Genomic DNA, 23920 nt, shown 5'->3' on the forward strand with positions numbered 1-23920 from the left:
GACACAGCAGCTGAAGGGACATTCCCTACATTCCCTTCCCTCCGGGAAATGACACCAAGCAGAGCTCACAGTGTGCTGTTAATCCCTGCCAACATCCAAGGCAGAAGCAGATCAGGAGGCTTCAGGAGGGACACCTTGAGACCACCACAGCCCTTTCCTACAACCACTCCCACAGCTTCAGGGGAAGCTTCCTTCAGGGGGAAGGTGCCAGGCTGGTTGGAGTTGTCACTGCAGCCCAGGGGAGCAGCCATCCCCAGAGACATTCCTGTGAAGTCACCTCACACCTGGAACCAGACCAGAGATTTTTATCAACCTGTATCCACTCACCTGAGGCAGCATCGTCAAGAGCTCTGGTTTGGGACATTAAACAATCCAATTTTCCCCCTCTGACAACTCCTGCCTGTCCTTTAACCTTACCACAGGCGCAGCAGGAGGCAAAACCATCCCTCTGCAGGTGCTGAGATGTTGTGTACAAGTCATGCAAGAGAAGGGAGCAGGCAGGTCCTACAGAGCTATCAGCTGAGGCAGACATTTCCTATCTCCTGCAGATCTCAGCTGAAGATCAGTACCTATTAACTGCCCTCAGTAAAACAAACAGTGCCCCAAGGACAGCAAACAAGGATCAGGGGAATCCACAGAACAGGAGCTGCCAGGTTCTCACTGCCAGCCTCTGTTTCAGCCACTGCTGCAGAAGATGCAGGTAAAGAATGGATAGAGGAATTCCCAGGAGAACCTCACAGCAGGGTCTGTGCCAGCTGCAGCCACAACAGCAGGACACAGAAGACATGTAAGGAACATTGTGGACTCACCTCTGTGGAAGAGTCCCCAACCCCAACTTTTAAAGTAAAACTCCAAGCAATGATAATTTACTGGAAGCAACAGCACAGAGAACAGTCAGAGGCCAGGGTTGGGGTTAGCACAGCAAAGGGGCCAGCCAGGAAGAAATGGACATTTTTTAGTTTGGATTGCAGTCTTAATCTGTGCCAAAAAAGTAGAATGCTCTCTACCCTGTCCTGTCTCATCCAGTCACTTGGCAATGATCCATTGTAGAGATCAGAAATGACAAAATGATCCATTGCAGAGATCAGAAAAGAGAGGACTCTGCTCCCTTTCAGGCTGGAGCAAGGGCAGATGGAGTAACAGTGTTAAACAGTGTGTGGATTATGGTACCTTAAATAACTCACCTGGGAAGTGTCTCTGCTCTGCTCCATTTGAACCAGTCTGGTTCAGACAATCAGGTAAAACAAAAGCCATGGCCACAGTCACAGCCAGTGAGCAGCACATCCTCAGATTTCCCCTGTCCCAGGTCCATCTCCCACCTGGACAGCCCTGCTTGAGCCAAGGGCACACGTGCATACTCCCTGCTCTGCACCAGCTGAGAGCTGAGCCCACAGAAGTGTTCATTGAAAATCTCTGGGCTGCTCCTGGGCAAAACTGAACAGATTTTATGGAATGGAACCAAAAAAGAGAAAATCCCTTTGGAACAGGTGCAGTGATTGCCAGCAAAAATGTGTCTGGGCTCATCCTGCACTTCTCTCACTGTGCTCCACATTTTCACTCTGCTTTTTCCCAGAGTTAAATTCAAATCTGCTTAATGCAAACTGCAGGCAGCAGAGAAAGGAAGTGTCTCCAGACACTTCACCGCTTCCAGCCTGTGAACTCTGCTTCCAGTATGGGGACTATGGGGACAGGCCTGTCAATGGGTCTGCCTTGGAGAAAGCACTGCCAAAGCACAGAGTGCAGGGCAGGATTCAGAGCACCAAACCCCAGAGTGCCTCGTGCAAAGGAGCTGCTCCCTCTCCTCCCAGGGAAGAGCATAATGGATTAGAAGTACCTGCTGATCCAAAAAAACCCCACCAACCCAACTTAGGTCAGTTCCATGAGAAGCTGAGCAGAAGCCAGGCTTTCACATAATTCCCCAGGCCAGCTGTTGAATTCGTAGAGTCTAGACCATAAAACCTACCTCAAAAATAAACCTTTTTCCTGAGGACACAGAACTTGGGTGACAGGGACCACACAGACAGCAGGTAGCTAACAACTGTATGTTTATTTGCAAAAGATACGGATTTTCTACACTGGAAGCCAACTTGTACCTCTTCCTTCTCCCTGAACATGGGGAAAGGCTTCTTGCCAGGCTGCAGGAGCCTCCCAGTGACAGCAGTGCCACGTGGCTGCTGGTGAGGCTGTGCCCAGAGGGCTCAGTGGTGGAACAGACGGAGATTGGTGTGGATGAGGGTGATCCCCAGCTCGTTGCAGGCCTCGATCACGACGTCGTCGGCAGCCGAGCCCGACGGGGCGGCAATGAACTGCACTCCACTCTGCACACACAGGGAGCAGGGCAAAGATCAGAGGGTGGAAACACAAAATCCCCCTCAGGAGGAGCTGGCAGTCCCAATCCTTCATCCACATCCCACTGAACAAAGCCTTCCAGTCCCAGAGATGCTCCTTAAGGGAGCAGGAAGTTCCCTCTGCTGCTCAGAGAGAACCTAAAATGGTTCCTCTGGAAGCGACAGGTCTTGGCTTGATATTCCTAAACAGTTTAATAAACTTTAATCCTCTATTCATCCCAATCAACAAACTGAGCAATGACTGGATAATTACTGTCCATGTGAGAGCTGTGAGCACCAGGAACATCCTTCCCAGGATCTGCTATCCTAGTGCAGGGATTTTGCTCAGCAGTGCACACAGAATGAAAAGGACAAGCTTGGGCTGCACAGCCATTCCCCTGGAGCCAACCCCAGCTTCCTAGAGCCACCCCAGCCCCCTGGAGCCAACCCAGCCCCCTGGCCCTGGCACAGCCTTACCCGCTTGGCTCTGTCGACGTTATCCCTAAAAGGGAAGAAGGCATCGGAGCTGAGGGACACAGCAGAGAGCTTGGCAATCCACTGCTTCTTCTCTGCTTCTGTCAGCTGCTTGGGCACCTCTTCAAACAGGGCCTGCCACTTCACCAGGTCCTCATCCTGCAGGCACGAGAAGCCAGCTCAGCCCCAGAGCACACAGCTCCCCCCCTGTTCCCTGCCAGGGGGATGAGTGATGGCCTCCCTCTGATCCCAGGATTTCTGCTCCATGACTCTGCTGCTGGGAACTTCATATCACAGGGTTTAAACACATTACCACCATCAGTTATTTCTGCATCCTTTTAACTCCTTCCCTCTCCTCACCACAGGACCTGAGGGATTCCTTCTCTCCCTCCTGAATTCCAAGATGCTCTGCCTGCAGTGTGCTGCTCCATGAATGCCAGCAGGCATCTGGTAGATGACTTAACAGCAGCTCAGTTTATGATTCACCTTCTGAAACAGCAACTGATCCAGTTCTTACCCCTTTAAACAAGCAACTGCTCACAAGGTGATTCACAAGGTCCCTAATCCAGCTCTTGGCTTTTGATACTTAAAAAGGACATAGTATTTTGTGGTATCACTATGGCCCGTAACGGGAAGGTCAGAATCTGGATTCTGAGAATCCAAAGTGCCACACAAACAAACAGCTCTGTGTGAGGAGGAGCCACGGACAGGCCAGGGAGAACTGGAACATCAGCTGGAGCTTTAACCCATCCTCACTGCTGGGAAGAAGCAGGAGGTGAAGCCAAGGTGCTCAGTGAGGCACAGGGCAGGCTGTGGGTGCAGTAAATGACCTTGGGGGATGGGTCACCACCCTGTGCCCAGGATGCAGTAAATGACCTTGGGGGATGGATCACCACATGGGCCCGGGATGCAGTAAATGACCTTGGGGGATGGATCACCACCCTGGGCCTGGGATGCAGTAAATGACCTTGGGGGATGGATCACCACCCTGTGCCTGGGATGCAGTAAATGACCTTGGGGGATGGATCACCACCCTGGGCCCGGGATGCAGTAAATGACCTTGGGGGATGGATCACCACCCTGGGCCTGGGATGCAGTAAATGACCTTGGGGGATGGATCACCACCCTGGGCCCGGGATGCAGTAAATGACCTTGGGGGATGGATCACCACCCTGGGCCCAGGATGCAGTAAATGACCTTGGGGGATGGATCACCACCCTGGGCCTGGGATGCAGTAAATGACCTTGGGGGATGGATCACCACCCTGGGCCCAGGATGCAGTAAATGACCTTGGGGGATGGGTCACCACCCTGGGCCCAGGATGCCCCAGCCCTGGAGTCACCCATTCCAACCCACAGCAGGTACAACCCGCACAAGGGCTGGCGTGGCAGGAGCTGTGCTGCCCTCACCTCTCCGATGGTGTCGGTGACGTACTGGTCGATGGCGTTGGAGATCTCGGCCCTCTTGACGCCGGCCTTGAACCTCATGGCCAGCACGCGCGGGTGGTGCCGCAGCCACCAGTTGTTGGCCTTGTCCCCGGCCAGGCGCGTGCAGTGGATGCGGGACTGCTGCCCCGCGCCGATCCCGATCACCTGCAGCACAGCACGCACAGGTCAGAGCCACAGCTGCAGCTGCCCCGAGCGGGGAAGGTGTAGGTGATGAGTGGGGGAATGCCTGCGTTCCTGATCCTGTGAGTTGGTTACAGGGCCAGCTGTCGGCACCGCTAACTTCTCCAGCTCTTTGGAGCTGACAGTCACGCTCATGTTCAAATATCACAAACACTGATGTGCTTTCACCCTTCTAAATAACACAGCCCCAGCCATCAGAGTCAAAGCTTTAACCTCAGGAGAGTGACACAATTATGGCTTCCTGCCTCTTCTGGTCAGAATGTTAATGCCTGAGCCCAGGTCACACAAACACCATCATCTCTCTGCTGAGTTAGGCACACACAGCTTAACCACATCAGCTGAGAGGTGCAGTTTGTGTGGCAAGGCTGCTAAGGAAGTAAACCCACTGCTCACTCAGGAATGCTGGTCAGTGGCACTATTACATCCATGGATTCTCAAGGCCCTGGAGGTACCACACTTCTCCTGTGCTGCCATCTGCCAGAATCCAGGCTTTTTGAAATGGCTGCTGCTAACCCTATTTAACAGCACTTGTGCTTGATCTCTGACAGATAAGCAAAATCTACACAGTGGTTTTATCTCAAGGAAGCTGCTATGAAAATACAGCACTGGCTCAACTCCTGCAGCCAGACATCCTCACCAGGGATGTCAGACCTTCTGTCCATCCTGTGGGTCCTGCTTCCTATGGAGAACTCCTGCCATTCCACTCTGGAGATCTGACAGGAAACAAGTCTCTCCCATCATTTCCTGCTCAGCCACAGCTGAGCTGTTCCCCAGACTGTTCTCCAGGGACAGTGCTGAGGCTTGAGGTGCTGGCCAGTGCCTCAGAGTTCCCAGCTCAGCCTGGGACAGATGGTAAAGCCATAAGCTGCAGGCTGCCCTCAAAGGAATGACTCATTTGTCTTCCCATTCATCAAGACACTGACTTCACCTCTTACCAGAACCATAAAACATTCTGCTGGATCCTGTTCCCCCAAGGAGCAAATGAAAGGCTTGGGAGGCTTGGGCTGCTATCAGATATATCTGCTCAGCCATAACTGAAGTCACCAGTGTGTAATAAACCCACAGGGACATTGGTGGTACCACAAACACTGAACAGACACAAAGTTCCTTACAGTTCAGTGGCACCTTGCCCCTGACAAATGCTGCTGATGTCCAACCTCTGCTCTCAACCCACCCACTTCCACTTCCAAGGGACCCTGGAGCCAAAGGAGCTCGAGAGCAGCTGCACACAGGTGTGTTCTCACTTCCACAGAGGTTCATCCTCCCTCCCTGCACCAAGGAGAGAGCTGGCCCTGTCCCACAGCCCACCAGGAACTGCTGCTCAGCCCTGCAGAGTGGGACCAGCAAGGCCAGCCTAAGGCAGGCGTTTTTAGTTGGGCTGCAGATGCTGGAGCGTAGCCCAGACTGACTGCTGCTAGCAGGGGCCAAAATACCATGAAACATCCCCAGGTGTCTAAGGCTTGGGATGTCCTGTGTCCTTTCCCAGCCAGAATTGTGTCTCAGTCTTCATCAGGTCCTTGTGAGCTGTGCCTGGCACTGCTGTGATGGAATGAGCAGGAATAACTGCTGCTACCTGTCAGCATCCCAGAACCTTTCTAAAAGAGCATTTTCCTTTCCTCTGTGAACCACTCAAAGTATCTCACTTTTTTTGTGACCTAAATTTTATCAAGAGATCAGTAACTAAATTTTGGCTTGTATTCAACAACTCCAAAATGGCAGAGACTTTGTACTTCAGTTGATCAAAGGGATGCAGCCTGTAAATTCCTCACAAGCATCCCCACATCTGCAGAGGTTTTTATCTGTAACACTGGTTCAAGCCATTGTTTTGCCTTTTTTAAAAGCACAGGTTTTGATGGAACACTGCTGGGGAAGATTTCCTCAATCCAGCCTGGAATTTCTGGTCTAAAGAAGAGAAATCAGTAGGTTTTAGCTTTTCTGCTTAATAACACAACCTCTATACTTGTACCTGCATCTCCCCTCACACTGGCCTGTACCTATTCCCTGCCTTTTTCACTTTATAAAATCCTTCTTCCTACACCTCATCACTCCCTGCCCCACATGGTGCCCTTCCCCCTCACAAAAGCACAGCCAAAACCTCAAAATCCTCCACTAAGGAGCCATTCCCCCCCTTTCCTACACAAAAATTAATTATGTTTCTTTCAGAGCCTAATCTCCTGGGAATCCAAAAGTGCTTAAGCAGAGCCTATTAAGTGTGAGCAGTGAAAGGAGACAGCAGCACAGGGTGAGTAGAAAAAAAAATAAATCTATCACTTAATAGAAAAAAGATTGGGTGAAAATTAAGAATTACTTGACTAGAAACACTTTGGTTCATAGGAGAATCAAACACACTCCACAGCTGGAATGCTGTGCAACAGCACAGAGTGGATGAGATGGATAATGCCCAAAGGATTCTTGCAAAATGATCCAGGCTGGTCTGGGTTTACTCAGACTTACCCTGGATAATGAATGAAAACAAAAACCCTAAAGACACTTGGAAATATAAAAATCTAATAAAGGACTTGACCATTGGGAAGACAAACAAAACAGGGAAGTCACTGGGAAAGCATAAGGTAAATTACCAGGTTTGTTTAATGCTAGTGTACAGAGAATAAAGGAAGAATAACTTTAAATTGCTAATTCAAAACATGATGGTGTCATCAAAGCAAGTGTAAATCAACGTGGTACAAGCTGAAAGGCAGCCAGAACAAGTGCAAGTGTTTATTGCAATTAGTGGCAGCTGGCTTCCTGCACATGAAGTGACACTCAGCTCCAGAAATGCTTCCCACTCCACACTTGGCTGCAATGTACTAACACAGCTACCTTGCTGGAGGGGCTGATGTCTCATACACCAGAGTTTTCCAAGGCATCCCCATTTCTTAGGGATGCTGTGAGGCTGAAATAGCTCCTGGAAAACCAAAAGCAATGGGACTGAAAGCAAGCTGGACCTCCCAGGCTTGGCTCATGTAGCCCAAACCAGGCCCTGGAGGAGCAGATGAAGAGCAGCAATGTGGAAGGTGCTTTCCACATGAAAATCTGCAAGCCCCCTCTGCAGCCCAGCCAGCTGAATCTCTGCCTGCCCAGGGATTCCCTGTCCCTGCTCCCTTCCATATGGTACATCCATTACCACACATCCTCTGGTGCAGCTGCAGCACCAGACTTGCAAAAGCACTGGGGAAATTGGAAATTGCTGCTGTGATGAGGGGAAATGAGCAAAGACAGGGACACCTTTGTTCTGGGGCTATGAGATCTAACACTGCTGAGTGCAGAGAATCATTTAAAAGTGAAAAAGAAGAAACCCAACATAAAGCAGAATAAAAGACAAATGCTGGATCTCCAGAGACATCTTCTGAGGAACCACAGAGCACAGGACCCCAGGAAGTCCTGTGAACCAGCACTGCAGCCTTTTCAGGCTGTACCAACAGCCTGACAAACACACATCAGTGCCAGTGCAGGGAGAGCACTGCAGCTCAGTCTCAGTCTCTACCTGTAGGCTTCACTCTTTCATCCATTTTGCTGATTTATGATGTACCAAAGCTCAAAAAGATTCTGTGTATTTTTCTTCTGTACTAATCCAGGCCTACTGAAAAACTTCCATGGAGAGCAAAGAGCCAGCTAAACAGCACCATTACAAGAATGATCTGCTGGGTAACAATACAACTTTCAATACCTTTACACCAATTTTTAGAGAAATTATTTAGGCTGAACACCTGGTGATGACTTGGAAAGAACTGACTTTTTTTTAAATTCAAGATTCAAACTGAAAGAGGAGAAGGTTAGGTTAGGTATTAGAAAGAAATTCTTCCCTGTGAGGGTGGGGAGGCTCTGGCACAGGCTGACCAGAGAAGCTGTGGCTGCCCCATTCCTATAAATGTTCCAGGCCAAGCTGGATAGGGCTTGGAGCAACCTGGGACAGTGGAAGGTGTCCATGCCTGTGGCAGGGGGTGGAATGGGATGAGCTTTAAGGTCCTTTCTAGCCCAAAACCACTGTGTGACCATATGATTCATAATCTCAATTACACATTTGATAATGCCCCTATAAATTCCAACATCCATCATCAGCTTTTTAAAAAAACACAATCAGGGAGAACAGAAGATTTTTATTACCCCAGAGGGATGAAAAGAAGAAAGCACATACCATCTTTCTAAGGAAAAAGTGAAAACAAAGAAGCATTTGGGCAGTCAGAACCCAGCTGAGAAACCTACTGGGAAACCTACTGTATGGCTCTACATAGGTTACAACACTCCCTGAGAAAAATGATGTGAAAGAAGAGAGTAGCCAGAAAGAAATGACTTAAAGCCACAGTGCAGAAGCCCAAAAGAGCTTTTCCAACCCCACCAACAAAAGAGCCAGCCCTGCCATGACCATGAAAAAACAGCAGCAAGGTTTTGAAGCAGCTTCTTGAGAAGCAACTGTTCTGCACAGGGCAGCTGCTCTGGCCCTGCTCAGCAGCTCCCCAGGTGCAGGAGGGTTTTCCTGTGGGCAGGGGGTGGGGAAGCCCTGCTGCAGCTCCTACCTGGCCATCCTTGGCGTAGCAGACCGAGTTGGACTGGGTGTACTTGACAGCGATGCTGGCCACGATCAGGTCCCGCACAGCGGCCTCGGGCAGCTGGAACAGAGCACCCCTGTCAGCAAGCCCTGACAGCCCAGCCAGCACAGCCACTGAACCACACCCAGGGAAAACAAGGCAGCTAGGAACACCCTGATTTGGTCAATTACCAGCTAATTTTGTTTGGATTAAAACTCAAATGTGATTGGTCTTCCAATTCTCAGGGTAAGACTCAATCTCAGTGGGTTCCATCACTTTCATGGACATATTTTATGAAAAATCTTTTCATTAAGATCTTTTCTCTTGAGAAGCTGAGAAGCTTCAGATTCTCCATGTTTTGCTGCTTTGGAATGTGATCTGGAGAATTGTTTACCCAGCATGTGAATTGTTTTTACTTGATGACCTATGACAGCCACCTGTGTTGAGGCTGTGAGCAGTCACAAGATTTTATTATCATTCTATTCTTTCTATTCTTTTCAAGCCTTCTGATGAAATTCTTTCTTCTATTTCTTTAGTACAGTTTTGATATATATTTTTCTTTTAATATAATATGTATCATAAAAAAATAATCAGCCATCTGAAACACGGAGTCAAGATTCTCATCTCTTCCCTTGTCCTGAGACCCCTGTGAACACCACCACACATCACTGGCCTTCAGCCTGAAAACTACTCTGCATTTATTGTCATCAGATGTGCTCACAGGCAGAAAACAGGACCACAACAATTAGAACAGCTCTCAAAATCTGTATTATTTTTAAGTTCCATTCCTAATTTAGGAAAGCGATTTTTATTACCTCAATATCTGAACTTGCTTCTGAGCCCATGACTAATTGTGTGCTCATTAATGTCTGATCTCATTCTCATTAAAAAAAACAGAGACAAAGAAATCACTGAGAACTTTCTGGTGATGTGGGCTCTAATTGCTGAGCAATTGCAGCCAGGCCAGAGTTTGGCACAAAAGGGTGAGGTAAACAATGAGTCAGGAGCTGTGACGGATCCTTAGCACATGGCTGTCTCACCATAAAAAATTGCACATGGTAGCTTCTTGTTTACAAAGAGTATTTACAAATATTGTGGTAGCCTGAGATAATGGGAAAAGTCCAGCTCCTCTTATTTATCCAAGGAATCAAAACAAAGGAAAGCTATCTTGATTTACTCAAGTATATTAGGTCCAGAAAGTCTGCCGCATTGTTTACTAAGAGCCAGTTAAACCTCATTAAAATAATTTAGGAGCTCTTGAAATTGCCCAGTGGTAAATTCCCTGATGAAGGCACAGCAGCTCATTCACTGCACGTGTCTTTAAGCTGATTTATCCCCTCACTCACGTTTTTGTTCTTGGTGACAATGTTCTTGAACAGCGAGCGGTCGATGACCGCGTTGTTCCTCTTCTGCATCAGGTTCAGGCCATAGAGGGTCCGGACCTCCAGGTCATCGGGCTCGTAGTGGGGATCCATCTGAAGGCCAAAGGCAGCCCAATAAAGCACTTTTACACCAAAACCTACACTCTCCCAGTCTTCACACCAAGGGGAAAAACATGCACATGCACACAGAGCCTTCCAGAGGAAGGCAGGAGTATTTGGAGCTGCTTCCTACATGCCTCAAGCTACAACTCCCAGCCCTCTGTGGCATCCAAGAACAGTGAATGTGATTCTTTCCAGAGCTGCACTCCTGGGGCACATCTCCATCCCAGCTGGAAGCACAATTATTAATTTACACCAGCCCAGGGATCAGGTTAACTGGAGCTGTGACACTGCACTCTGGTGCACCCATGCATGGCCTTACTCAGAATTTTGGGAGCCCTAGCTGAGGTTTCAGACAGGAAACAACCCAGACTAAGGTGACCAGCTCTAAATAGGAGGGTGCACATGCTTTATGTGGTTTTCCTAATCCACTGAAATGTTTCAGACCAACTTTCCTTAGCATTGCTCTGCCTTCAGCCCTGAAGATACAGGCTTCACCAATGACCTCATCCTTGAGAAGTTAATTGAATTCCAGGAGGTAATCAGTTGCCAAGACTGTCTGCAATTCCATTCCTTCTTGCCTGAAGCTCCTGAGCCATCTTCTCCAACTCCCCTGACAGCTATGCTACAATTGCAACCTCAGCTAAGGCTTGGATTTTGTTTTTGTGATGCTATAGTGAAGTTCTCTGCTCATTTGTCTCTCAGAGGCAGCAGAAATAGGACCTGACAGCAATCTGTGATCCATGAGTCATGTTCACCAAATGTGGGTGATTTTGGAGTCCCAACAATCACTGCAGGAACCAGGAAGGCAACCTGACACTGACTGGAGCACAGAATATTAATACTGCTTGACAAGCATGCTGGCTGCAGCATGTGAAGCTGCATCATCTAAGGCCCAAAGTGTCTGTGCTTCCAGCTTCATCCCTGGCTGGAGCAGGGGTACAAACCTGGAGGACACAGTAAGCACCATTCTTCTTTTTGGAAAGGATTTTGAGAGCTTCTTCCTCATAGCCAGGAGCCACCACGCCATCAGACACCTGCAACACAGAGATTTCAGCTTCCACAGGGGAAGAAATCAAACAGGGGCTAAGCTAAAGCTGCACCAGCCATTTCCTGTACTGAAGACACACCTCTCTTGGGGTCTGTGTGTATCCTACAACAGCAAAAGCACTGTTACAGTATGGGCTTAGGTGCTGGAAACACAAAGCAGCAGAGCACTGTGAGCTCTTGGCAAAGTTAGTAAAAAATACCTCACATCCCTCTAATCAGAATGGAGCTAATAATTAATATCCTTGACAGCTTGACCATGACATTCCACTTCTCAGCCCTAACAGTAAACGTGGCTTAAAATCCAATAAATCCTTATTTCAAGGGTGTCACTCCTGAGGAGGCAAAAACCCTGGAAAAAGAGCTGTTAAGAGCATGGAAACTGAGAGTTTACATTCATCAGTGCCATGAAGCAACACACAACTTGCACATTTGTGCCTTACAGTGTGGGTGAGGTTTTTTTCATTTTCAGCAGCACTGTACCAAAAGTTCCCCTCACAAACCAGCTGAATACGCTCTTTCATTTGTTTGGCATCATAAAATCACAGAATGGTTTGGTTTGGAAAAGGCCACCTCACTCCATCCTCCTGTTGTGGACAAGGACTAGGGCAGGCTGCTCCAAACCTAAAAGATTCTGTGATTCTAAGGAAAAAGCACAGCCTGGGAAGTGGCTGAGCTGCATGTAAGTGGCAGGTAGCAACCTATTTCCAAATTCCTGCCTTGGGCAAGGGGCTGGCCATCAGCATTCCAGCCCTTCTTTTCTGCCCTGACAGCTGCTCAGCCAGACATTTGTGACAGCTTAAGCAGGGCTTCTTTCCAGAGGTTTGCAATCATCTCCTGGAAAGCAGCATTGCCAGCTCTGCTGTTTCACAGGCTCCAGCACACAGCCAGGTGATAATTGGTAGGGAAAAAAACAAACATCAAAAGACTGGTGTAAATTCTGCACTCCAGCTCAGAGGATGACACAAATGGCCCAGTAAAATTCCTCCTGGTAAAATGGGTCAATTTCCAGCAAAAAGGCTGTCACAAAGCAATGGCTGCATCTGAAATGATTCTCCTGGATAGCCTGGAATGATGTGCTGCTGTCACTGACCTCTCTGGAGATGATCTTGGCAGTAGCCACATCACAGACATCAGACAGGGCAATGAAGTCACCAAAGGAGGACATCCGATCAGCACCTGAAAAATCCTCATTTTATTCATTTGTCAAACTTCAGCACCTGACAAAGAAAACTCTCCACTCCTACAGTCCAGTCAATTGCTGTGAGAACTAAGAATTTAATCCCACAGCAAAAATAACCAAAAAAAGAGGCCATAAAAGCAACAAGGATGAAAAATCCTACCTCAAACACATGGACCTTTATATATTCCCATAGTTCAGATATTCTTCCTTCTTCACTGCCTCTGTCAAAGCTCTAACTCTGTAATGACTACCTCCAGCTGTACCCTTGGTGGCAGGAGGACAAGGAGAGGCAAGGATCACACAGAAAGATTTTAGATGGGAGACAGTTGGAAAAAGAGGAAAGCTTTTAGATGGCTATGCTCCCACCTGGCTTTTCCTGCAAGAAAGCAGATCCAGAAATGTGGCAAATTTTTTCTTCTTCTGTTTTAAAATAAGTATTTTCTATTTAATGGCATAGCTAAGGTGAAATCAACTCCCATCACAAATGCTCCACTACTCAGCAAGGTCACTTCTTCTGTCCCTGCCATTCTAAGGGTTTATTTTTCTAGCAATCATGCAATGGTTTTGTGAGAGCAACATTCAAAGGTGGTCTGTGAAAAATGAACCCAAGCCAACGTGCTCCTTATCAAGTCTGCCTTGTTTTTTGTAATCTCTGCAGAGTTTCTAGGAATGCCATGGAAAATGAGAGACATAGCAAAGTATCTCAGCTAAACAAATGAAGCTGGTTTTGTTTACTTTTTTTAGCTTTTTATGGTGAGCTCTGCAGTACAAAAGCATTTTAAAAAACCCATCAAATACTAGACAGAAACATCTCTACTCAAGTTAAATATTCCTGAGCAGCCCAATGTTGAGTGTGCTACCAGCACTGCTGTTTATCCAGGTCCTTTAGCCAAAGCCCCATATATATACATACATATGTGTGTGTATGTACAAATTCAAATTTAAAAATACATCTTCTTACAGGTCTTTTATCTTTACCAAGGAACAGAATCTAAAGTGCTTTGAAACTGTATACAAGGGCTGCTCTCTTGGAAAGCAACTTCTGATAGGCAGTCAGGAAGACCCTTATGGAGAAAGCCCCTCTGGAGAAGGAGTGTGGTGCACAGGGAGGAGCAGGGCAAGAGCTGAGGATGCTGCTCAGGTTTGCTGTGCTTCTTTGGAACCCTCACCTCTGCTGCGGGCGTAGGCAGAGGCCAGGGGCGTCAGGCTCTTGTGCAAGTCGTGCACCATGCACACTTGGGCCTCCTCCTCGCTGAGCGGAACTCCAACAGCAGCACCTAGTGGGAAACACGAGCCAGGGCACTCGGGCTGCCCGTGCCTGCCCCAGGGCCTGCCCACACGGCCGGGGGCGGGGAGCGGGGCCCAGCCTACCTGCGGGGCTGACGTGCTTGAAGGAGGCGGCGGCCGGGATGCCCAGCGCCTGCTTGAGCTCCTTCACCAGCTGCCAGGCGTTGAGGGCATCGCAGAGGTTGATGAAGCCCGGGGAGCCATTCACCACTGCAAACACAGCACATGGACACGTGTTAGAGCAGGCAAAGGCCTCTCCCCAGAGCCTGGAGAGCCAGCACAAAGGGTTTCCCCAGAGAGCACTCAAATCACTACAATCTGTTCTTGTTCAATGACCCTGGCTCCTCAGCAACTGGTGGAGTGCCCAGAAATCCACACCAAGAGTAAAGGCCATTTAAAAGTCTGCTCTCAAAACGTTTTGCTCTGGCCCTGAGAGAAGAACTGCTTGTACTGACATGGCAGCACTGTGAGCATTTCAGGAGACTGGAGGACAAAAGATCATCTCAACAATAATCCAGATTCAGGAGGAGTGAGCATAGCATTGCTCTGCTGCCATACTAGGAGGCAGGCTTGCAAGCAAATCAACCTCTCCAGTGCAGGAATGGAAAAGCTTCCTAAGAGGTCTCAGAGCTGAAATGGGGAAAATGCTGCAACACAAATCTTCCCTGCTTTTTCAGCAGGACAATCCTGCACACATTGAAAGCAGTTTCAAGAACAAAAGTAGCCAGACTTTCCTTCCAAAACAGGGTTTTCCCTCACTACAACAATGCTGTGGCAAGTGGCACATCCTTGTAAAATGGCACAGAGATACACCAGACCTGTCCCAAATTTTCAAGTGGAACGAGTATTCTACAAACCCAAGGTAATAACCCCTCTGCTCAAATCCATCAAAGAAAGAAAGACCAAAAAAAGAACAAAACAAATTCAAACCAGAGAAAAACAGCTTGGTTTCTAGGCAGAGTAAATAGTGACACCAAAAAAAAATTGGGGAAGATAATAAACAAAGAAATTTGCAAGTAGAAAAGCATCTTAAAAGGATAATGAGGTAATGAGGTTTTCCTTTGCAAAATCTGGATCTAATGTCATGTAGAAAGTACACTACCATAAATCTGTTCAAAACATCTTGGACACACAATCCTACTGCAACAGAGAACAGGGAGCTACAATTGATCTTGTGGGGCTCAACAAAGCAGCTTTCCTGTCCCATACAGCTCAACTTTGAACTGCCAAGTTAGTGCCACTCAGTAATAAAGCAGCTGTGATGACACTGCTGGCCATCCCCTGGAATAAGGTACAAGATGGTGTTTCAGTTTCCAAGGCCTGTCCAAGCACCTCCACTCCCAGCTCTCCCAGAGCTCCCTCCAGGCCAGCAGAGGCCAGGCCTCACCTGTCAGGGGCAGTTTGGGGCTCGTGGTGTAGAGCTGTGCAGGACTCTGGTGAGGATTCATGCCGTACCTCAGGGGCAGCTGCGACACCCCCTTGCTGTACTCCTTCCTGAAGTAGTCAGAGATGGCTGCATCATACTGAGCAGTGTGGGTGAAGGCCTGGGGACACAAATGGGGACACCTGTCAACTCAGAAACATCGCCTTACAGAGGATTTGGTGTTTAAAGGGGTAAAGAATCTCTTTGTACATGAGCCCTTCAGGGCAGGAAAGCGTGACCAACCTTGAGTGCCAGCAGCCGCCGGGTTTCCATGGCAGTGTCTTTGTCCCTGGAGGCTGCCATCTCTTTAGCTACAGCAGCATAGTCTGCAGGGTCACACAGGACTGTCACACGGGCGTGGTTCTTGGCAGCTGCCCGAAGCAAGGCCACTCCCCCTGCAAGAGAGGGGCACGGCATGGAGCACTTCCCTCCTGGACACAGCACCATCAGCAGGTGAGGCCAGGCAGGGACAGGAAGGGACGTGCACCATGGCTCCTCTGTGCCAGATGAATGTGTCCCCTCCCTCCAGCACAGAGAGGGGTGAGAGTGCTCTTCAGAATGCTCAAAGCTGGTGGGTTTGACTCAACACTGACTGGGCTTGGCAGACCCAGAATGTGGGCTGTGATGAGCAACTGGGGCAAGAAAAAGAAGATGGCTGTCCCCACACATGGCTTAACCACCCTCCTCTGCACACTGGGTCTGCAGAAAGATTTGCTTCCACGCTGCCACACAACAGAGGCTCCCAAATGTCTCTGCAAATAATAATGAATCTTGCCCAGGTCCTCTGTGTGAGATAAAATGCCACGCTTCTCCCTGCGGTCTGAGTGCATTGCTATTGCAACTCTTTAAATCATACCAGATACTAGGCTGCTGCAAAGGAAAAGTAGAGGCTGGCATTGCTTCATGCAGAGCAAGTATTACTCCATAAAACATTTAATAGAGAGCTCTGCTGGGCATCATTTGGACTAAACTACTGCAAGAAAATCCAATCCCAACCCCAGCACAAGGCACAGAACTGTGCCTGTGCTGTTCACAGGCTGCCAAGCAGAGATGCTGCAGTGAAGGCACAGCAAGCCTTTGGGGTTCATAACTAGCAGCAGGAGAAAACATGCTAATGTCCAAAGCAGGTGTCCATGCTTCCCAGCTCAGGTCCTGAGCACTCTCCCACATACTCAGACCAACCCCTTCCCTTCTAATGGCTTCCTGCAGTGAAGTTCTCACTCATCCTCAGAGCACTTCCAGTGGCTCAGCTCTGCTCTCCAAAGCTCATGTTTTTTTAAATTTCTATTGCACTGTCAGGCTGTAAAAGAGGTTTAGTCTGCTCCCCATGTTTCAGCAGGAAGCATGGTCCACCTGGCCTTTCCTAGCACAGCCCTCAGGCTCCTCCTTTAGGGCAGTGCATGGCTTGCCCCCCATGCAGCATGCCTTGCCAGCCTGTTATGGACACTTTAACTGCTCAAAAGCAATGAGGCTTACCCAACTATGCCTTCAGCCTGCTCCTTGCAGCTCCTGAGCAGACTCCCTTTACAGGTATGCAAAAACACCAAACAAAAAGACAAGAGCTGAGACCACTCAGAGTTCAGAAGCATAGTCTGTCTGGAAAGCAGACTTTCCCTTCTTTACTGTCCCTTCAACTTACCAATATCAATCTTTTCCACTGCATCCTGTACAGTCACACCAGGAGAAGACACGGTCTTCACAAAGGGGTACAGGTTGCACACTACAACTCTGAGAATTGAGGGGGGAAAACTGGGTTACTCAGCAAGAAATACAAGTGCCAAACTGGGCTTGGCAAGCACAAGATATCACCAGTGATTACATGGTCTTGTCTCTCAGATCAGGGACCAGCATAAAATGCTGTGGCCAAGAGTGATGCTCAGCCCAAGGGCAAGTGATAGTACAGTGCATTGTAACATTCAACTGAACTCTGTGTATCAAACAATGTCAGAGCCACAGCTTGCAGCAACCAGATTGAAGGAGGAGCTTTTTTAAATACATGTGCCTGAATATAAACATTTAGTTATTCTGGTGCCCAACCTGAGCCATTTCAAAGGACTTCAAAATGAGCTCTCAGCAATACTGAAAATGGGCATCCACCAATTCTCCAAAGAGTGTAAGCACCCAAGAAAGATCCACTGCAAACAAAGTACAATCTAATTTTCCACAACATTTCCAAGAGCAGAAAATGACCTACATGTCACCTTCTGGACTTTTAAAATACCAACAATATATGAAACCTGAGTGTGCAGCCCAAATGCCATAAAGCTTCTGTAGCACATGAAAGTGGGGGAGAAAATCGACTTTTCCCTCTCAAGCTAAGACTGGACCTTACTGGAATTAGTTTTTCCATCTGATCTAGAAGCAGGTCTGTATTCCAGCAAGCATGATGTAATAACTTGCCTGTCCCATCCTACCAGAGCCACAGGAACTGCACTGAGACGAGGGATTTGTTCTGACCTTCACAAGCAGGGTTTTTAAGCCAAGAGAATTAATTTACTCTCTTGATCTGAGCACATGAAGGTACAGAACTCCAAGGCGTGCTCAGCATGGCACAGAACTGCTTTGATGAGCACCCTTGTGTCCAACTCATAATATTCCTTTGTTCCCACTCCCTGTGAACTCCAGCAGAAGGGATGATAAGCTTCCAGTATGGCGGGAACTCCCCGTGTCTCTAAATTTCCTACAATGTCTTTTATTGCCGCTTGTGTTTCTGATGCCCCCTTCCCCCTGTTCCATTCGTGCTCCTGACCTGTTGCAAACCATCAGGAACCTGTGGACTTGAACACTGCTAACGCTTTTATTTGTGCAAACCAAGACAATCAATATCAGGCTTTCCTTCACTGACTTGGATATGTAAATTTTATGCAACTATGCAAAGGCAGTCCTGCTGAGGATCAGCTACTTCTGCTTTTTGCAAGAGAACCTGAATCCAAATTACCAGTCTGGATGCAAGTGCACCATAAGTCACTGATGTAAGGGCACGTTATTCCCCCTGTAATTCAGCAGAGCCTGCTTTAATATGCAGCATGCTCTGAAGAGCCACCACTGCTGAGCCCTCTAAGAGGATTCCTGCCGTTTTAAATTTCAGGTTTTCAAATTCAGCCCAGAAATTCATCCATCAGTTTCTGAAAGTAATTTTAAAACTCCAGATGCATTCTGGCCCACAGTCGTACTGTACCTCCCACCCTGGCTACACCTACAATTTGCTATGTCCAACTCAGCCATTTGCTTCTGAACCAGGAGCTACTCCCTGATGTACAACTGGTTATTCACAAGCAGTAGTTGGATGTTAACGCCACTTAGTTACATACAGCCCCCAGCTGCTCTGCGTGACTGAACTAAGTAAACACATTCTAACAAAAACTGAAAAAAAACCCCTAAACTTTGCTACATTAGTGCACAAACTTTGTTACTTCAGCTTCTGGATGCAGTTCACTTGCTCCCAAGATGGCTCTCAAAGTTGAAGTTTTCTGTCTCTTATCTGTGTGTTTTCTGTCTGAACAAACGCAGTGTTCCTGACCCATTTTCCGTGTCTATTCTTTATTTATGTGTTGAAACTCAGTAAACATTATGCAAATATCAAAGGGTATATTTACTAAGCAAGCATTTCAAAATCAGGAATTGCCATCTGATCAGACACGTGGAACCAACCTGAGGGAAGATGAGCCAGCTTCAAAAGTACTGAACTCAACTCTGCAGCACGTGTAACATGGCCCTACACTGACTGAGTGTAACGTGTCAGATTTCCCAGGGAACCAGCAGGAATTCAGACCTCTGAGTTCCCTGTGGACCACAAGATAACTTTCTTGTTTCAGCTTTCTCTTACTACAAGTGGAGAAGATGATCCTGTAGAAAATTATGTTTTTAAATACACAGCACATCCTGCCAGGGTAAAGAAAGGAGACTGCAGATCTGCTGGTGTGCAGAGGTCACAATTCCTACTGCTCCCCTTCCTTGGTGTTGACTGGGCTCTGCTGTTGATTTTTGGTTACTGATGGATTGCATCACATCCCCCAACATTTACCTTACAAGGCTGAAATCCTGTTTCTTCATATCAGCATTATCTTCTGGAATATTGCGAGCCAAGATGCCTGGTTGCAAAAAACAATGCATCTTCATTAAAAAAATAACTAAATAATAACCACCAGGTTTTTAATGCAACATCTCCCTTCACACTGTGCTTTTGTCCTGAGCCTTTCTAGCTTAACTTTTTCATTTTAGTTCAGACAGCACCTTCAGCCCCTGCTCTTTTATTCCACTTTACAGTCTTTGGCTGTTCAAATTTCATGCTAACAGGTGGAATGATAAATCTTAGAGTACTCCAAATACTGAGCAGCAACCTCAACAATGTACTTTCTAAGCATTCAGTTGCTACCCTTCAAACACTGAAACCATCATGAATGACTTCAGGAGAGAGAAAAAGGGCATCTGCCCCATGAGGCAAGGGAAGCAAGAGAGGATGAGCAGTGCAGGTGGCTGATGGGGTCTAGAACTCAGAGAAACATGAGGGTGACAGGCTGGCACAGTGTGAGGAGCAGCAGTCCTGCGTTCAGGGTCACAGGAGATTGTCTCCAGCCCTCAGTACAATGGGCAACAGGTTCCACTTGAGGTACCTCAAGCACAGCAACAGGAGAGGGAAGAGCAGATGGATTAATGTGCAGGCAGAGCAGATATCAGAGATCCTCCCTGCTGAAGAGGAGTCAGAGAATATCAGAGCATGCAGGAATCACCCCTAAAGCTCACACTGCTGTGTTCCTTGTGCTGCACACCAGACTCACACACAGTTAAACTGTGTGCAGCTGACTCTGCAGAGGCATTTACAGAGAAGCTCTGTTACGTATAGCCCCAGGGAGAGAGCTCTGCTAACTGTAGAGATGCCAGCATTGCAACAAGGAGCTAATTCAGCCTCTCACCCTGCACCTCTCCACCCCGTGGCTTTTCACCTCTTCTGCTCCTGGAGCAAATCTGTTCCTGTTACTTGGTTCTTCCACACAACCCTTAAAAAGGCATCTGTCACCTCCCCTTCCCACCCTCCCTGCCCTCTTTTAGAGTGAAAGATGCATTAGCAGAAACTTACCAGCATGGACTGCAGGATGAAGGGTTTTCACACGCCCACCCAGCATCTCAGGGAAGCCTGTCAGGTCTGAGACATCTCTGCCCAAGAAGAAAACAGCACATGTGCCATTCTGACTTTATCTGGAGGCTGAATGACCCAAACCAAAGAAAATGTATAGATTTCACTACAAAAGCCCCCTATGGCAAAGGGTCAACAACTGCTTTTCCCATGGATGGAAATGGAGTTCATGGCTCACACCCAACTAAGCAGTACAGCTATTTCTTGAACACACTGGAATCACCAAGATAAGCAAACCCCAAATCAGAATGGTTTACAGAGAAAATGGAAGGCCATGTGGAGGTGCTCTTCCTTCCAGCTGAGTTTCACCACTCCTTGTGAATGTTTAGGGTGGTAATAACAATAATGAGGGAAGAGGAAATGTCAGCATGCTTTGCTCCAGGCGTCACTGACAGCACAGCCAAGGAAATAAGTTGGAGAGACACAACCAAGGGCTGGGTAACAGTGAGCTCTGGAGGTGATGTAGATTTGTGCTGATGTGTCCCAGATGCCAACCACTGTGTTCACAGGGAGCAAAAACAAGGGAACCAAATAATTGACTTTTTTTTCATCACTGCACTAAACCCCATTTTTATTTGGCCAGAACTGTTTTGTTTGGTTTTTTTTTTTAATCACAGCATGGAAGAAACCAGAACAAATTTCCCCAGAATCATGGGCTAAAACAGCCAGTGACCGTACATGACCTTTTTCCAAGGGTGGATGTGCAACACAGAGCCTTTAGGCTCTGTCTTCATTAAGTGAATTGTGCTGGGAAAATTATTTGTGACCAGTGAACTCCAGTGAGCTTCAACACATTCTTAACACATCAGTGCTGTCCCAGGACCAGCTTTCACCTGGCTGTGAGGAGCAGCACTCAGGGCAGATCATGAACATCAAGATAACTGATTGTCCCATGGAAATAAAGTTGGCTCAAGGCACACAAGGAATCCCAACAAAAAGCTCCTCACAGTTATCTGCCTCAGCCAACAGATACGTAGACACAAAGGTTCTGAAGCTTGCTTTGGGGCAGGGTTTTCTTTTTTTTTTGGTTGTTGTTGTTTTGGAAGGGAAGACTTCTTTCAAACCAGTTTTCACTCATCTTTGTTCACAGAGAAAACAATTTAAGCAGCCTCAGGGCCTAAAAGAGCATTTTTGGCGGTGATGTACAGGGGAGTGTGTGTACCTGACCGGCAAGCCAGCATCCCTCAGGGACTTGGCCGTTCCTCCGGAGGCAATTAAACCCAGGCCGAGCGCGTTCAGGCTCTTCGCAAACTCCACCAGGTTGGTCTTGTCAGAGACGCTGAGTAAAGCTGGCAGGCGGGAAGAGCACGAGTGGTTGAGTTTTAACGGAGGAACAGAGAAAACGGCAGGATTAAGCCAGTAAAGCTTTTACAAGTTAGGTAGTTTAATGTTTACACGGTGCCAGGTGCCTGGGGAGGGGAAGGGGAGCAGCACCAGAGCCTCGCGGTTCCCCTCAGGGGAAGAAGCCGCCCCTCAGGGAGGCCACGGCCGCAGAGTGCGGGCCCGATGGCCTCAGCGCCTTCCCTTCGCCGAGCCGTGCACCGGGAACGAGGGACGGCCGGCCCGGGGACACCAACAAACACCGCCTGCCCGCCCTCGGCACCCCGCGCGGGAAGCAGCGCTGAGGCGCCTTCCGGGGCCGCGCTGCCGAGCCCAGCCGAGCCGGCGGCCATTGCGGCGGCGGCAGGGCACCCCCCACACCCCTCAGGGACACCCTCCCGCGGCCATCGCCCGCCCCGCGTTACCGAGCTGCTGCCGCGCGGCCATGGCGCCGTCGGTGGGTGCAGGAGGGCGCGGAGGAAAGGAAAGGACGAGCGGCGGCGGCCCGGCGGGATTTGGGCTCACGGGGGCGGGAGGCGGAGGGGGCGGCCCGGGCGGGGCGGGGAATGGAGGGAGGCGGCGGTGGCGGGGTCGGGTGGCGGGCGTGTGTGTTTTGGGACACACGCGTGTCCTGGGGGTGAGGCGCCCTGGAGGGTGAGGATGTTCCGTGGTCTTGTGTGGGCCACGTGTGGGCAAGCGGGTGTTCCCGCTGCACATGTGCTCAGGGCGTGTGTGTGCACGACATGAGACACACAGACACTCGTATATCTGCGTGCATTGACACGGGTGCACCGCCCCCACACAGAGGTACTTGTATGTATGTGCACACACACACACACACATACAGAATGTTCGGTGCTGGGAAACCCAGCTTGGTACACAGGTGAGGCAATCCCTCTTCACAGTGGAAGGTGATGCAGTAAGGACCATTAATTTTCTCCAGGAGTGCTGACAGGAGTTTCATCTATGGAAAGTCCTCTCGCAGAGCTTCCACACGGGCAGAGGCAAAACACTCGTTTGCCAAGTCTGAGGTAAAAAATCATTTGCAAATAGCAAAATGATGCTTTTCTGTCTTTATTTCCTATTTGTCTCCCTAAGGGGAGCTTTTTTCCCCTCAGTGGGCCTCCAAGTTTCCTGATACTCCTTGCAAAGGAGCTTTGTTTGTTTTCCCTGTGGTTCACAGGTGACACTGACTGAACATGTTGGCTTTATCTGGTTAAAATCTCTGCTGTGCCCTGTACACTCCTGCAGGGTTTAGCTGCAGCACTGGGACAGCAGTGCTCTGCACATAGAGAGCTCTGCAGTTAATTTGCAGCACAAGCCCTGGCCCCACCTGGTAATATTGAGTGGGGAATTATGTCAGCACGGGCAGGCCCCCAAGGCATCCCTGCCTACTTCTGTCACATTTTCATCGGCCACAGAGGGGTTCACTGCACACCTACAGCTCCCAGAGCATTCAGGCTGCACTAGGCTCTCCACTCACATTACAAAAGAAGGGATAAATGGGAATTTTTAGCTCTTGCAGGCAAAAAGGTGGGAGGTACAAGGCAAAGTGCAGCTGGAAGGCCCAGACACTTGGCTGTTGTGATTTGTGAGTCTCTGGGCTTGGGCAGTATTGTCTGTGTGAGGAAGAGTCAAGACAGAAATACCAAATATACTGAGTAAACCCAGTGTGTGTATTACTCTCAGTAGCAGCTAGTGACAAGCAGCAATAAATTACTGCTCGGAGGGTGGCTGGGGCCAAATGAAAATATACTGTTAAGTAAAATATACTGTTAAGAGCACTATCATTATGAAAATACACACCTTGGAGAGAATAAAAGTTGTGCACAGAGTACAGCTGAGGCAGGCTTTGGTGATGATAAATGTATGGGCAAATGAACAATTTGACAGAGCACTGCATTTTTATCCAACATTGGAGAGTAACTGAATTCCAGCAGGGTGCCTGGTGGCCCTGTCAGCCTGTGCACGAGGACAGGGACACTGCTGCCTTCAGACAAACAGTGGGAGGGACATTATCAGGGTCAATAATGGCATTGGCTCCATTGCCTGTCCAGCAGTTCGTTGTCCCTTGGCACCTGAGATGAGGT

The 23920-nt window shown here is 48.5% G+C and overlaps 1 protein-coding gene across 1 annotated transcript; it reads right to left on the reverse strand.

Annotated features, from left to right (window-relative positions):
- Positions 1 to 2028: 2028 nt before the first annotated feature.
- On the reverse strand, positions 2029 to 22360 carry ATIC (5-aminoimidazole-4-carboxamide ribonucleotide formyltransferase/IMP cyclohydrolase). Its single transcript, XM_066553855.1, has 16 exons — positions 22256 to 22360; positions 21673 to 21799; positions 20454 to 20530; positions 19401 to 19467; positions 17016 to 17104; positions 15620 to 15771; positions 15341 to 15497; positions 14038 to 14163; positions 13836 to 13943; positions 12577 to 12662; positions 11384 to 11473; positions 10302 to 10430; positions 8944 to 9036; positions 4211 to 4393; positions 2805 to 2960; positions 2029 to 2318 (listed from the first exon to the last, which is right to left on the reverse strand). The coding sequence occupies exons 1-16, from the start codon at positions 22275 to 22277 to the stop codon at positions 2199 to 2201; spliced, it is 1782 nt and encodes a 593-aa protein (XP_066409952.1). The 5' UTR covers positions 22278 to 22360; the 3' UTR covers positions 2029 to 2198.
- Positions 22361 to 23920: the final 1560 nt, after the last annotated feature.

The sequence above is a fragment of the Molothrus aeneus genome, chromosome 7 (genome assembly GCF_037042795.1).
Source record: "Molothrus aeneus isolate 106 chromosome 7, BPBGC_Maene_1.0, whole genome shotgun sequence".
NCBI lineage: Eukaryota > Metazoa > Chordata > Aves > Passeriformes > Icteridae > Molothrus > Molothrus aeneus.

Bases quoted from the DNA above. Each gene is read 5' to 3' on its own strand.
- ATIC (XM_066553855.1), bottom strand. From the start codon at position 22,277: ATGGCCGCGCGGCAGCAGCTCG. The intron at 21,800-22,255 runs GTAACGCGGGGC...CCCGCCTGCCAG, and splicing joins GGCCGCGCGGCAGCAGCTCG to CTTTACTCAGCGTCTCTGAC. The intron at 4,394-8,943 runs GTAGGAGCTGCA...GCTGTGCTGCAG, and splicing joins GCTACGCCAAGGATGGCCAG to GTGATCGGGATCGGCGCGGG.